The sequence below is a fragment of the Labrus bergylta genome, chromosome 7 (genome assembly GCF_963930695.1).
Source record: "Labrus bergylta chromosome 7, fLabBer1.1, whole genome shotgun sequence".
Classification (NCBI taxonomy): Eukaryota; Metazoa; Chordata; class Actinopteri; order Labriformes; family Labridae; genus Labrus; species Labrus bergylta.
This window is the reverse complement of record NC_089201.1, coordinates 3670140-3686025: the sequence shown is the minus strand read 5'-3', so window position 1 is coordinate 3686025 and position 15886 is coordinate 3670140. Positions and strand designations below refer to the sequence as shown.

General features: G+C 41.8%; 1 protein-coding gene across 1 annotated transcript in view; it reads left to right on the top strand.

The window, feature by feature from the left end:
* The window catches only part of zgc:173742 (DNA topoisomerase I, mitochondrial), a 39163-nt gene extending 23341 nt beyond the window's left edge, over positions 1 to 15822 (top strand). The window contains exons 13-20 of the mRNA XM_065956524.1: positions 943 to 1086; positions 1538 to 1723; positions 5907 to 5975; positions 11484 to 11598; positions 12203 to 12330; positions 12572 to 12669; positions 13962 to 14111; positions 15467 to 15822. Coding sequence (XP_065812596.1) covers positions 943 to 1086; positions 1538 to 1723; positions 5907 to 5975; positions 11484 to 11598; positions 12203 to 12330; positions 12572 to 12669; positions 13962 to 14111; positions 15467 to 15569 — 993 coding nt within the window. The 3' untranslated portion in view covers positions 15570 to 15822. The remainder of the gene's footprint in view (positions 1 to 942; positions 1087 to 1537; positions 1724 to 5906; positions 5976 to 11483; positions 11599 to 12202; positions 12331 to 12571; positions 12670 to 13961; positions 14112 to 15466) is intronic.
* The last annotated feature ends 64 nt before the right edge of the window (positions 15823 to 15886 follow it).

Below are 15886 nucleotides of genomic sequence, written 5' to 3'. Positions count from 1 at the left end.
TATTACAGGCCCATAAACCAGTACAGTAACAGACAGAAGTAAAAGAGCGGCAGAGCTGCACAGAAACTGCACTTCAAAAACAGACTGCGTCTTATATATCGGTGTGACTTATATTCTGGATTTGACGGTATATAAGAAAGACCCGTTTATATCCTGTTATAATTCTGGGTGGATTCAATTTAACCTGCGATGCTGTGTTGAAAATCTTCGTTTAGTTGGCTTAAAGATCCAGGAGGTGAGATCCTGACGGCAGCTTGACAGAAAGTGATTTAGTCTGAAGGTCTAATATCTAGTAGTTATATATATATATATATATATATATATAACTACTAGAACCTAGCATGTTTGTGTGTTGAGTTGAGCCTACACTTTGTGTGTGTGGGATAAATATGTATTTATAATGTTTTGTTGCACAAGTTTAAAAAAATTATCATGTCATGGAAAATAGAATTGATATTTTAGGGGTTAGAGAGTGAATGGCAACCCCCGTGTGTGTGTGCGCGTGTGTGTGTGTGTGTGTGTGTGCGTGTGCGTGTGCGTGTGCGTGTGTGTCTCATTATTCAGTCCCTTTCTCTTGTGCTCTTTTCTGTTTGCTCGATCTACCTTCTTTCCATCCTTCATGTGTAAAGGTTAAGTTATTCCACTGTTTGTCTCCATGACTCTGTGTGTGTGTGTGTGTGTGTTCACTGATGGTGGGTTTAATTGTGTCTTGGTTGTGATAAATCAGCAAACAGCAGGAAGCCAGAACTTTGTCCTGAAAGTTGTGTAGTTGCATGTCTCCCTGTTTGTTATCAGCCTGCACTCGTGTTTAACACGTTGACTCTTTAACATCTCTGACTTTGTTTTGTTCCTCTAGTTATTTTCACCTTATTATCTTCTTTCTTAATGTTGCTTTCTTTGTGTCCACACCCCTGCCCCTCCTTTGCTTTCCTTTGAACACAGGGAGAAAAGGACTGGGAGAAATTCGAGGTCGCTCGGAAACTGAAGTCCCGTGTGGACGACATCCGTAACCAGTACAACAAGGATCTCAAATCCAAAGAGATGGTCGTACGGCAAAGAGCTGTTGCCCTCTACTTCATAGACAAGGTCTGGAGTCATCAAAGTGCAGAATTTAGGATATGCTAGCTGGACATGTTTAGGTCGCCCGTGGTAGAAGTAAACTGCAGTTGAATTCAAAGCAGTCCTTCGTGCTTACATATAACAATAATATGAAGAGCCGTGTGAAAGATGTGTGCTCTGCTTTCTCACTTAGCTGGATGAAAGATCGCCTGCAAGGAGAAAAATTGATTACATGTAGCCATTCTCTCCAAGTGACCCGAAGCTAATTATCTCATTCTGTCATTCTGCATTGAGAGAAATGACAGATTGAGTGTGTGATTGCTTTTGGCTCATGCCAAAGACTATTCAAATTGAGATTTAAATGTGTTGTGTTGCTCTTTCTTTTTACTGGAATGTAATCTTTGCATGGGTTTATATCGAACAGACATCTAAAGATGATATCTGTGTCTTCTGCCCCCCCCCCCCCCCCCCCCCGCAGCTGGCACTGAGAGCTGGAAACGAGAAGGAGGAGGGAGAGTCGGCAGACACGGTGGGTTGCTGCTCCCTGCGTGTGGAGCACATCACCCTCCACGAGAAACTGGAGGGAAATGAGTGTGTGGTGGAATTTGACTTCCTGGGTAAAGACTCTATTCGCTACTACAACAAGGTCCCCGTCATCCGGAGGGTAAATAAACATCCACACAGACACGCTTTTGCATGCACATGCTCCTTCTGGTATGTGCTTGATCGCACTTGGGAATATGATTGTGTTGATAGCGATACTTAAAAGGAGGAACGTTTTTTCCATTCTCTGTAAAGATGACCTTGCCACAGTAGAAACTAAGCTCATTATATTTATTCTAATAATTTAGGTTTTGCCCTTTGGGTGTTGGCAGAAGTCCCTGCAGAGAAGGTCACTTGCATAAATATTGACATGCACAGAGCCTGAGGCGCAGAGAGAAGTGAGAGACATCCTCGGGGCACAGTTGTAGATTGGTTCCCTGGGGCTGCGTTGGTTTAATTTGTCTGTCTGTTAGATCTGGTGAACTGCCCCCATGCTCCACTATGCTCCTCTCCTTGATTAAATGTTCATGTAGGTGAATCATCTTCTTTCAGCGTGAACATTTTTGAGATTTCTGTCTTCTACAGACTTAAATCTTATTCTACAAGAGCAGAAGTTCAGCAGGTGGAACAATTATTTCCCTTTATTTCTCAGTCAAATATGAAGCAGCTAAAAAGCCCAAAAACATTCAGTTAGAAGTAGAATGTAAAAAACTTGATTAGAACAATACAATGTATGTATTATATTTAAAGGAGAAATATGTAACTCTAAGACCTAGTGTTTAAAATGGGTACTGCAGTAAATTCAAGACAGAGGCAGCAACCGAACTGCAAGTGCCTACACAATCTGACAGTATTCAGTAGACAGTCCCTTTTATCCGTGCTGTATACTGAAATGTTCAGTCTACTGAGGTGGACTCAAAAAATGCCTACTGAATGACCTCAAGGGTTCAGTCTGCTGAGACTCCCTACTGTAGAGAACACACTCCCATTCTGAACTTTGGCTATTCAGAAAGGGCCAGAGAGAGCTGTCTCCCCCCACCCCCTCCTCCCTGGAGTTGGTGTGAACGTAGGTTGCCATGTCGCAGACACTCAAGCTTTAGAGTTTAACCGGCGCTCCATCGTTCTTGAAACATTTTCAGTTATCAGTCGGGGGAATTCATAATTCCTTCAATAGTCGGGGAGAATGCAGCTGAAGAGAGTGAAGCAGGCTTTACACAACATGACAATCAGCAGCATTACCAGTCTGTGTTTTACTATGAACATCAAAATGAATTACCAATGAGCGGAGTTAAGAAAAAAACCTTTGTTTTTGCTGTCAATTCTTTAAATAAAAAAATCAGAATCTGACTAACTCAGAACCAGGAGGTCAGATCTTTCATATATTGGAAATCAGAATTGTCAAGGGAATTTAATAGAATGCTCCTCCTAACGACGTGTGAACTGTAACACGTCTGAGTTCCTGCGTTGCATCTCAGAGATGGAAAAGTTGGTGCTGTTGCCATTCTGAATAGTTTACATATTTAATAACAGGAAGTAGCCTTAAAGCCTCCTAGTTGCAGGCCTCACTTTCTTCACAGTGGTAAGACAGTTTGAGACTGTTGTAAAGTTTTTATCTTCTTTACTTTGTTTTAATTGAGTTGTTCTGCTCTAAGAATCAGAAATAACCAGGAGCAAAATAATGAAATCACTGCAGCTGAAATCACATAACATGATAACTGTTGTGCTGCAGTCTTTATTTTAAACTTTGTTTACGAGTAAAGAGGTGACAGATTGACAACAAATCATTTAAAATTGTTGACTTGTACATTGAGATTTTTTTTCCATCCATACAAGTTTCATGAATTAAATGACATCCCTGTATGACTGTTATTATGGGTTATGCAAAACAAAATATTTGAAAAGGTTTCATGCTGTCATCGCTCTGCACAGCTTATATTAATATCAGTCTAACGGATGCCAACACTGTTAGTAAAAAAGAAAGAAAAACAGGTCATGTGACACTGCAAACAGTGCCTGGAATTATTATAATTTTTTCTTTAAACCTTGTTGGTCGGGTTGTCTGCAGTCTGTCAGACAGCTGTCACATTTGTGTGTGTGTGCATGTATGCTTATGTAAATGTCCAACCCCTCCCCTGGTATCAGCCCGTGCTATCGTCTGTTCCAGAGATGGAGACAGAAATGTTAGCACCTGACAGCCAAAGTGTTTTGTTTCTTGGCAGAACATATAATTATTCAAATGAGTTCATTCAAAAGCAACACATTAGCTAGAATTAATTAGTCGCTTGCATATTTTAGCATCATCAATTTCCATGGAAATCAGTGAGATGCTGCAAAATGTCAATTGGAATTATAAGGGAAGTAGGGAAGTAATTTCCATTTTTCACCTCTGGTGCACTTTAAGAAACAGTTGGATCTTATAGTTGTGTCTATAGTGAGTTTTGTGGTTATTCTAAGTGTTGTGTGTCTCTATTCAGGCAGTGAGAGAGTGAGTCATATATAGATACAGTTTTATGAAGCCTGCTGTGTATTCTACCCAGTGTTGCTGTGAAAAATCTGCATGCAGAGAACAGGGAATACATACATTTAATTATTACAAGTGCAGCCATGCCATGCATCATATAGACCACAAATACTGCTAGTCACGTATATAATAAATCCTGAATTAAATGATAAAGTGACCTTACTATATGATCAGACATTAAGGAAACATGCTATGTTGAAGTGCTGGCTTCTCTGACAACAATGCAGCAGTCAGTATGTCCTCCTTCTAACTTTAGATTCTGCTCCTGAATGCTCTGGATTTGTTTGGACCAGAGAAGGTAGGCGGTTTTAAAACATCCCCACACGGCTGTTTTGGACGCCCCTCGGTTTTCCAGATATGAGAGCAGTTATCAGGTCAACAGGTGTTGCAGTGATGGAAGCGGTCAAGAGAAGTGGTTCAGATAGAAGTGATTGTACCCGACCTAAAAAGCCTCTGCATGTTTCTAATAAGCTCCACGAGCAGAAACGTGCTCAAACTAGGATCAATATTGGAGATGATTTTGAAAAATGGAGAGAGGTTAGAACACAGAAAGGTTTACAGACCGATGCAGAGCTGGCTAAACACTGAAGCTTCAGTGTCCACTACATTGCCCATCGACTCTAGAGAGGAGGGGGCGGGGGGAGACAGCTCTCTATGATGTTTAGAATCTGGAGTGCAGTACCCATTTTAAACACTAGGTGTCAGAGTTACATACTGCTCCTTTATAGAGAGAGTTGTATTCCTCGCCCATATTAATACTTAGGGAATATTTCAGCCATGAATGATAAGACATAGACTTAAAGCATCTCAGTGTATCTCTTTAATTTTAAGACATATCTACCTATCACTGAGTTTGAACACCAGGCACTTACATTGTTGAATGACTTAATCAAAAAGACCTGGAGTGTGGGGACACCTGCAGTGCATAAATGTATTCTGTCTGGTACATTTATTTGCTTATTTCAACACAGACACTCACATATGCTCAGAGTCACGCTCACACACACATCACTAAACCAGGGATCCCACCCATTGACGCACTTCACTTCATGTCTTCAGTTCCAAAGAAAAAATAAAAAATGACACAAATAAGCTGGGGGAATATGTCGATGTGTTTTATAAAGTAACACATCTGTTGCTATTAATTGGTGTCTTGCATAATTGACAAGTTGTTGTTTTTTGAGTGAAGAGTGCGTCTGTGGAACCAACAGAGTTCTGGGAAGTGTCAGCTGTAACTGTAACACACACACACACACACACACACACACACACACACACACACACACACACACACACACACACACACACACACACACACACACACAGGATTAGGATCATTATGATTCTCACTTTAGTTGACCTGCCTCTCACAGATCAGTGGTGAAAGCACAACCCGTCATTTAGCAGATGTGTTGCTATCTTTTCACAGGCTGCTCCTGCATTGGTTGTTGTGTGAGTCAGACTAAACAACAAATAGGGAGCCAAGAACCAAATGAAACAAACTATCCATACACCAGAAATCACTTTTTTTAAACTGACTCGTCTTCCTAATTATACAACAGATCTCCATGGTGCCGGTTGGTTGGTGATTTAGCAGCTGCAGATTTATTTTACATGATGATGATACATTTATAGGTCGCATGCGGTTCAAACCTGTGGGGGATGAACCGAAAGGATCACAGATCATCTGTGATCCTTTGCACCACTTATGATAAATGCATGTTTTTGTTGTTTACACTGTAAGAGGGACCTTTGACCAGATCTTGTCTCTCTGTCCTTTCAGGTTTTTAAGAGTCTTACTTTGTTCCTGGAGAGCAAGAAAGCTGGAGATGACCTCTTTGACCGCCTTACTGTGAGTGTCTCACTTACTGTCCATACATTTTCTTCCTTCAGTTTTTTTTCTAACACGTTATCAGTCATTGTAGCCGCCAAGGATGTTTCATTTTTACATGCTGAAGCATTGCATTTTAGTTAAAGGCAAGACTTTCTCCAAGGTTATGTAAAATGTGAGAAACTCCCCCCAGGTGTGTAATACATGAAGAAAGGGCAGACAAAGATTGTGAAAAGAAAATAGAATTACCTTTTTTTTTTCTTTTTCTTTTTTCTAGAGACAGAAGGCAGAAGAAAAAAGGGAAAGCAGGGACTAAATTGTAAGGTGTGAGAGATGAGTTTGAATGAGACATGAGCCATTGGTGTAGAGAGATGAAAGGAGTGAAGCAAGGAAACCGAAGATGAGAAGAAGGGGAAGAGTATTGGAAGCGGGGACACTCAAAGCAGAAAGGGAGTTTCAAAAGAGAGAGGGAATAGACTGTGGCAGATAAAAATGAAACTGCGCCACTGGAAATTGAAAGTGAACATGGTGGGCGGATGAATTTCCACACATAAAAATCTGCTTTCCTCTTAACCTCTCCCTCTAGCTTTATGACACAAGGCCGCACAATGGAGCATTTTTACACATGGTTTGTTCAGTGCAGGGAGATGAGGAGCTTCTCAGGGTGCACTCAGTCTTCACTCTACCACAGCAGCATTACTTGTATACTTATCTACTTTTCCTCAGACTGACGAAGTGTAGGTATACACCAATCTTACCTTTGTGTTCCTAACACCCTGGTATATGTTTGTGTTTTTGAAACACTGTGGGACAATACTGAGTACTTACTGGTTACCAGCGGTGGTGTAGTGCTGTGTATACAAACTTTTAAATCCCCTCTGATGAGTATCATCAGAAGTTATGTCTCCCCCTACTCTGTCTCTGATTGGCTAGTACTCTTGTTGCCTTGTTGGTTGGTTGGGTAAGCAGATCAGAGGCAGAGTAGGGCGGGTCATACTTTGACAGTGTTGATGTCACCTGCGGTCTACCTGCCTGCCCCGAGTGATGATAATGCAACAAAACACGGCCTTGTTAGGCACAGCTGCTGCTCTGAAAACATCAACACACAGGCTTGTATAAGTCATTATTACAACAATGTAAATCACATACTTCTACTACGTGAAGGCTGTCCCTGTCAGTGAAACTGTGGGAATGCACATTGTTGTTTTTGTTTTGTGGCAACAAAAGCAACATTTGACTGGTAACAGATACAGGGCTGGGAATCTTTGGGTGTCTCACGATTTGATTTAAATTCTTGGGGTCACGATTTGATTCAAAACGATTTTGGATCCATGACTCAAAGTCTAATTTTTAATTAGTACATCTACTCCAGTCTTCTGTGAGACTGGCTGAATTTCTTGTTGCTGTATTTGGCATTCAGCTGAGTTAAAGAGCGAGCGTTAGCACTTAACAGGGAGTGACTGATTAGTGTGTTTCCCCCCCAAAAAAACCCCCCCAGAAGAATCTGGATTTTTTCCCACCTCTAGTAACAGATTATTTGAAACATAACTAAACAACTGATTATTTGAATTGCAAAACTAAGGTGTTCTTTTACCTGTACAATAATAATGTAATCTGAGATCTCTAATGCTTTTAGCTCTCAACAGCTGTCTCAGCCTGCAGTCTGTGGGGCAGTATTGATTGTGAAAAACTCCTGTAGAAAAGCAGCAGAAGTGAAGATGTTCAAATATGAAAGGCCCCCTTTTAGTTCAAATAATTTGCAAGAGTAGTCTAACATGCCACTCAGGGCGGTTATCCTAAGCTGCACAGCTCCCTTAAAAAAACAAACAAAAAAAAAACACCATTTGGGCATAAATTCAGAGTATGCCTCAATGTGTGAGAGAGACTGAGGCTGTTCTTTAATGAGGGAGACAACCTCTGGTTTGACTAAAGCATCACTTTCTGCTCTCTCTGCTCTGTTTGCAACAGACACAAACTGTGTCTTTGTGTTTATTGGGACTTGGAAACGTCTGAATTTGCCAACCTGTGAATATGAGTGGACCAATGCTGCGGATGCTCTTGCACACGGCTAATCTGATTGAAAATCTACAATTGTTTAAAGCTTTGCTACTTTTAAATTTCATTCTTCATTAAGATATCAGCGGGTACTGTGGCATTGAACAATATTTAAGCATCAAGGATGTTAACAGCCTTGCAAACTAGTGCATGCTTTAAATTGGTTGTTTCATATTTACATTTCTGCCCCATGGTGCTACGTAAAGATTGACAGGTAGGAAGAGGAAGAAGAAGCAGGGCAGGAGTGGAATGAGAGGCTGAGATGAGGAGATGGAGCAATTGAAGGAAGGAGTGCAGTGCCCCTGCTCTCTGCCCTCCAGTGTGTCAGGAAATGTCAGCGTGTGTTGGAGGTGGAATGGTAATGGCTGCTGTGTGCAGGCCTGATTGACACACAGAAAGGCCATGCCACTGAGAGAGCGGCGGGAGAGAGGGGGATGTGGAGTAGGCAGAGTTGTAGGAAAGTGACAGCTGGTCCAGGTTAGAGGAGGTTAGGAGGGAGAAAGCTGGAAAAAGGTAGGCTGAGAGAGCGGGAGGATGTGAAGCGAACATGAGAGAGTGGGAGGAAGGATGGGAGGAAAGTGGTGGACAGTGGACTGTGCTTTTATCTTCAGCGAAGTTTTCTGTGTAGAAGATGGTGCACACTGATAAAATATCAAAGTGCAAAAATGTGGATTGAGGGAAAACGATGAAGGGTAAAACAGATTATTTTAGCAAAAATGAAAAACCAGAATCTCTGATGTCTGATTTTGCTTGATTGATTAGCCTAGTTTTAATGTGTTCTAACTGTGGCCCTTTTCACATTGTGATTCCACAACAGCACCGTATTGCAGCCTGTCCTAACAGCACGCGATGAGAGCGAGCGTCAGCGACAAAATCATCCCGATTCTGTCGTTTCCTAACTGCCTGCAAGCCTATTTTACCCCAACGCCCCGTTTCTATTTTCCTCTCTAGACAGATGAGGAACGAGGAAGGAGGGGGCTCTACCCGGCACTGACTCTCGCTTTTCAACAGAACTTGTTAGCTTGTTTTTCAAAAGATGAGATAACAGTGCATTAGTAATATCCATGTCTGTGATTGAAATGTTATGCTTTGACTTGTGTCAACACCGGAGACAAACTTCATTTTTTCCGGCTCACTGCGGGCCGTTTACTGAAGAGCCTGAGTGTTGTGATTTGAGTCAACAGCTCGTCAACACAAAGCACCACACATCAGTTTGTCCACCTTCAGTACAAAAGCACTAGATGTCAAGCTGTATGCAAGGGGAAACTGAAATTCACAAGCAGAGAATTCAATATTTAACGGATGCTGTGTGGACAGCCAGCGTGCGATCATACACGATGTGACCCGCTATCTAACGCTCGCGTGCTGTTAGGACACAGTGTTACACCTTTGTACATCCAGATTGTATCCGTGATGGCGTTATAATGATGTCCTAGAGTGTGGTTTCACATTGTGTTTCTGCGTGAGACGCAAGGCATGTACGCAGGCAGCAGGAGCTTCACACACACACACACACACACACACACACACACACACACACACACACACACACACACACACACACACACACACACACACACACACACACACACACACACACACACACACACACACACACACAGCACTGCTGAATTCCATGTTACATTCTCACCGTCTTCCCTCCTATTACATCGCTCTTCCTACCGCCGATTGAGGATCTGGGCAGAACAACTTCACCCCACCACTTTGCATCCGCGAGTCACACATTGCAGACAATTGTGCTTAAGCACGTAATGGGACAACTTTGCTAGTGTGAGTGCGCCCTGACTCTTGACTGTTAAGGGTCCAATCCCCAATTGGGGGCTGAGGCTGGATGGCCACGCCCTTCATGTTACCAAGCAAGCCCTTCAATATAAGTTTCGGCTGTGTTGATACAGCGATGCTATTGGAAAAAAAACGTGTGCTTTTGAAAGTACACACACACAGACACACACACCTTGAGTTCTGAATGCCAGATCTGAGCTGAAAATTTGGTGTTTTTCAGGAAGCCTGTCTCCACAGACTACACATCATTAAAGTAACACTTCACACACTGACTACAGTTTCAGGTTAACTGTAAGCTCACAGGGATTTCTTACTCTACATCTTAATCGAACAAATTTAATTATTACCTGTGGGGGAATGTATTCCCTATGAGCTGCTTTATTTTGGCACATGTCATTATTCTCTTTTACTCCGTTGTTTCCCTTCCACCAGCTACTGGAAGAGAGCTTTTCTTCCTGTTGTGGAGAACACATGAATTGAACACAGGGAAGAATCTAAAGCTGATCATTGTAGCTAGGTTAGAGTCTCAGCAGTCAATATTTCACCACACATTGGCTAGCAGGATGTTAATGTGAACGTCCAGTATACTCAATCCTGCAACATAAAAAGCAAATGAGAACTGCAGTAACAACGAGCTGTAACAAAGCCTGAGGAGATGGTGGGGGTAACGCTCACAAACACACGCACACACATGATGACGGGGGAGTTGAGAGCTATCAAACTGGCCCCTCTGATTTGCACACAACTTCATTAGCATTGCACGGGCAATAGTAGCTAGCTCATTAGCAAGCCGGGCACGAGAGCAACCGTGCGTGCGTGCGTGCGTGCGTGCGTGCGTGCGTGCGTGCGTGCGTGCGTGCGTGCGTGCGTGCGTTTATATGTATATGTATATGTGGACTGATTGATGTGTGTACCTGTGTGCTCTCCACCACATGTATGCACAGGTGAGCACACACAAAAAATCCTCCTCCTGCCTCCTGATAATGGACTGCTGCAATAAGACACACACACATTCAGTCAACTCTGGCCCCAGATATCCCGTTGCTGACCCTGCCCTGATTAAACAAACCACATTATTCTTAAAATCTTCATTACAATTATTTCTTCTTTTTTTTTCTTTCCAGAGATGTGAACTCATCAAACCGGCAGGCTGATCTAGATTTGTTTCCCCCCACGTCTGTGTGCTTCCATCTATGTTTAGAAATATACTTAATTACTTTTCTAAGTCCATGTGTTTGCAATTTATATCAGTGTGTATTCAGGGAGCCTCATGTTTAGTTTGCTTTCACATCAGCCCTCACAACGTTCACTGTTTCAGCCCTTTTTCTGTTCTGGTGAGACTGCAGCGATTGGACAGGAAGGAATGACTGTCAGTATAATATCTTCAGAAATGTCAGGGGGGAAATAGTCCTGTGATTATTTTAATCTCTTCTCTGTAAATGACGACAATAATGTGTGCAGAGATGGTATTTAATGTGTTTTATTTGTCATGGTATTGTACAGACACTCTTAACACTGCAGTGGTATGATGCCACAGTGCCATCTAGTGGTAGAGTTTGAATACAGCTGCTGTGCTCTTGCCATGGCAGCTTGTAGTGTATGTGCTCTGGACCACACACTGATGAAAATGTGCTGCTGTTTCATCCCTCCGCTTCCCATCTCTCATTGCAGACAAGCATCCTGAACAAGCACCTGAGTGCTCTGATGCCAGGTCTGACTGCCAAGGTCTTCAGGACATACAACGCCTCCATCACTCTACAGCAGCAGCTCAAAGTGCTCACCAACAGTAAGCCAGACACACTGACTGAGCTGTGCAGCAGTTAAACATTACATAAGTAGCTTTTTAAAAAGCACTGGCTCATTTTCTTTACAAGCTAGACAGGTATCAGTAGCTTTACTACTGTAGCATTTTGTCTGTCTGCCTTTCATCACGTTCTTAGTACCTGGCTGCCTGTTTGACAGCCTCCCATGATAAACCTGCCACACATTTGACATTTGTTATTTTTAGCCCTGCGTGATACTGAGATGCCCTGACATCCGCCAGCTACTCCAGCCATGGCAGGAGCGCATTATCACTGTAACCAGAGCTGTGTGTGTCCGCCCTGGCTCTTATCAGGGTCCCATTGGCTACCTCTGCCACACACTGATAGTAGTGTTACTCTCTTCTCATTTCTGGATTGCCCCTGAGAGCCAATTGACAGTTTGACAATGGCTGCAGTTTTTGATCTTCAGACCTCAGAATGAATGAAATACACTTGAATGAAACTCTGGTACAATAGGCGTTTTCTTTCTGCTTTTTTAAATGTGTTATGCTTATATTAATCATGATCAAATATGTGTAAATGGGATTTTCCTGTTTAAATACCATTATTCTCTGTCACCCTCCAAAGAGTCCGACAATTTGGCAGAGAAAATACTGTCCTACAACAGGGCGAACAGAGCAGTTGCTATTCTATGTAACCACCAGCGGGCGCCGCCAAAGACCTTTGATCAGTCCATGGCTAACCTTCAGGCCAAGGTGAGATCAGCTGAGTTTAGTTTATTTCACACAGTCATTCTTCACATTTCCCTTAAAAAAGCACAAGCCGGGACTCTTTTCATGTTGTGATATCCTAACAGGTTATTTTTTTAAAGAAAGCCCAGGCAGAGGATGTGTGTTACCTTCTCCACTCAGTCAATGATGATTTTTGAAACTGACATTAATCCATTTTTTTAATTTATTTTTTTAAACCTGCCTTGTCCTTGTTTGCTTCTCCAAGATTGAATCTCGAAAAGAACAGCTGTCCCTGGCAAAGTCAGAGCTGAAGGAGGCCAAGAAGGAGGCCAAGACAAAAGGCTCCGATCCCAAGCTGCAGCAGTAAGTGTTATAGAAGTACTGGAAACGAACAAACAGCATGCTGTCCCAGTCAAACAATTAAAAATGATTGACTACAACCTTAGATTTCAAGTTCCCGTTTATCTGGAGCCACACACACACACACACACACACACACACACACACACACACACACACACACACACACACACACACACACACACACACACGAAGAAAACTGAAAGGAACCCTGCAGGTTTAAGTGGCTTTCAAAACAACTCTTTACTGCTGATTTGTGGGTGTATAGCTACAGAACATGGAGGACCTTACATCTTATTTCATGTTTGTTATAGTGGTAGCCCCCCCACTGTTAACACAGCTCGCCAGCTTTTAATTATGTATTGTTGTGCTGTTAGTTGTTACAATGCACTAACACATATGGACTCCTGCCTTTCTGTGTTTTTAACTTCAATTCATGGATGAAAAGTTTGTTCACCAGATATCCATACATAAGCCGTTTCCACATACACACTCCAGATATTATCTAGATCATTTCTGGAGGACTGCTACGGATGCAGCAGTTTAATCACATGCACAGAGATTGTAGTGGTTGCATGCAGACACTCTACACACCGTGCAGCAGTCACTGTAGAGCTGTGCATCTTCACTGGTCTCACCATTCGATTCGATATCACGATTCATCCTCAATTTTCTGTATTACTGCACATGGCTACTTTTTCATAAACAGTCTTATAAATATGAACTCCTTTTGTATAATTAAAAAAAGTGATATAGACAACAATGTCATTATCAATATCTTTACATTGCAAGTTTAAATTAATACATTATATAGGTAGTATAGGAAATAAGTTAACGTTTTTGTGTGTTTAGTTTATTATAAGATGTGTCTGTTTGCGTTCACACATACAGCTCCTCTGGTGAATATCAGGATGTTTTCATGAGTTTTTCATGAGTTTTCTGCAAGTGTGAAAGCACTAAAAGTTCTCAACCAAGGAACACCTTGTTCTGTTGGATATCAGATAACAATTTTCAATCAAAAGTGTTGTGACATTAGAAAGAATAGCTGTATGAAGTTTGCTCTTCAGCCAGCACTAAGTAGAAACTATGTTATTTTAACTTTCTGTCAGACTGTCTTACTAGGGTAGGTAGAGTAACATTTTTAATCTAGAAGTGTTGTTTTACTGCAGGTTGGGCATTTGCCTCTACAGTCAGCTTCTCTGAATATATACTGCATGCTGACAAAAACTTGACCATGAGAGTCTTCTATGGGAGATTTCTAACGGTTTTGTGACTGTCCTTTTATTTTGTGTCAGGCTGGTGGAGCGGAAGAAGGCCGCAGTGCAGCGCTGTGAGGAACAGCTGCTAAAGATGGAGGTCCAGGCGACCGACAGAGAGGAAAACAAACAGATAGCGCTCGGTACCTCCAAGCTCAACTACCTGGACCCACGAATCAGCGTGGCCTGGTATGTCAAAACTTACATATAAGTTACCAACCGCGATGCTCTCATGAAGAAACCTCTGTGGGCCTATTAGGTGTACAGACTAATCAATGATTTACTACACCTGAATAGCCAGTGACATAAAATGAGGCAATATTAATTGTTTTTATGATTGATAGTAAAGTACCTAAAAAAAATAACCTACAGATCTTCAGTCATAATTTTAACCCAAAGTCTTGTTAAAGAGAGTTTAGTTGTCCATTGAAGTTCACAGGTAAAAACTGTTGTTTTCAAAGTCCTTGTGTACTTGTGTACACATCTCTTAAGCCAGGCTAAGATTATCTTGTAGTGTGAGTGGTATAAAGATCCAATCTTAACATCCCCGGAGATGACCGGAGTTCATCCGGTTGCTCCGATTTATTTCCGAACATGTTTGATATTTAGAATTAAAAATCTTGACGAGACGAGGAAGGACAGTTATAAGTAGAGAGCTGTGGCGACCGTTGGCAGGGCGCAACCGGCACTGCTGCGCCGGAAAACTGTAATGCATTTTACAGTTACAATCAGACCTCCAGCTTTCACTGAAGAGCAGACAGTCCATGTTGTCCACGTCTCCCTGATATTAAGTCAACCAAAACTTTAGTATGTTGTTTCCTCTCTGCACAGAGCTTTATCATCGCAAATTTACCCGCCGGCTCCGTTGTTTACATGTGGTCACGTGAGGTGGCGCGTTCCTCTGCTAGGCACAACAATCTTAATGAAATCCTTTAATCTGTGATGTGCCGAGATCTTCATATCTGGAAATGTGTGAGCATGTTTAAGATTATGGAGGAGAATGTCTGTTAAGATTCTCCTGATAGGTGTGATGCTGCCTGCATTCAAAAATCTGGAAAGATTTAAAACTCCTGCAGTGAGCCAGGCATAACTTACACTAATCCATACTGAAATGTTAGTAGTTTATTTGTGCCATTTAGTCAGTGTGCATATGTTTGTTAGTTAATTAAAAGGACATTTGAATTTGAAGTTCCCAGGACTTGTATGTTAGTTGTCGTGGTATTGAAACTGGTATCTACAGCGTCTTTTTTGAGTTTCATATCGGCTTTTGAGGGAGCACAGAGGAGAGGGGGTGTAGACGGAGCACTAAGGGAATGCTAGTTTCCAAAATTACCAAAATAATTTTCTCTCTCGTGTGTTGTAGCCCTTAACTTTTAATGTTATTCTAATCCCTTGTCCTCATTTGGTGAGTTAAGATTCTACGTCTGAATATATCAGGTTTTTAAAAGAAAAGTGTTTAATCCAATCAGGAAGTGAAGCCATGTGTCTGAGTATTTATTCAGCAGTGTTGTGTGAACAATCTTTTTTTCCCCCTGTGCATTCAGGTGTAAGAAGATGGAGGTACCTGTAGATAAAATCTACAACAAGACTCAAAGGGACAAGTTCGCCTGGGCCATCGACATGACGGAGGAAGACTTTGAATTCTAACGTTACACTTCTCTCAGAAGCTGATGGGAGGATGCAGTCAAGGAACCATTCACCTTATAATGCATACAGTACTTCACATTTTTACATGTGTTATATGTTCATAGACTATTGATGTATTTCTGAGATCAGCACTATCAAACACACATTTGTTATCTGCTGTTTGAGACTTTTTGGCACTTGATTTTGATAATCACTTTTGGTTTGTTTTGTTTTTGCATTTACTTGAATAAAAGTTTCTACTATGCAGAAGTGACACGTGTGCGGGGACAGTTTGCAAACATGATTCGTTTAAGGCAGTGGTTCTCAACTGGTGGGTC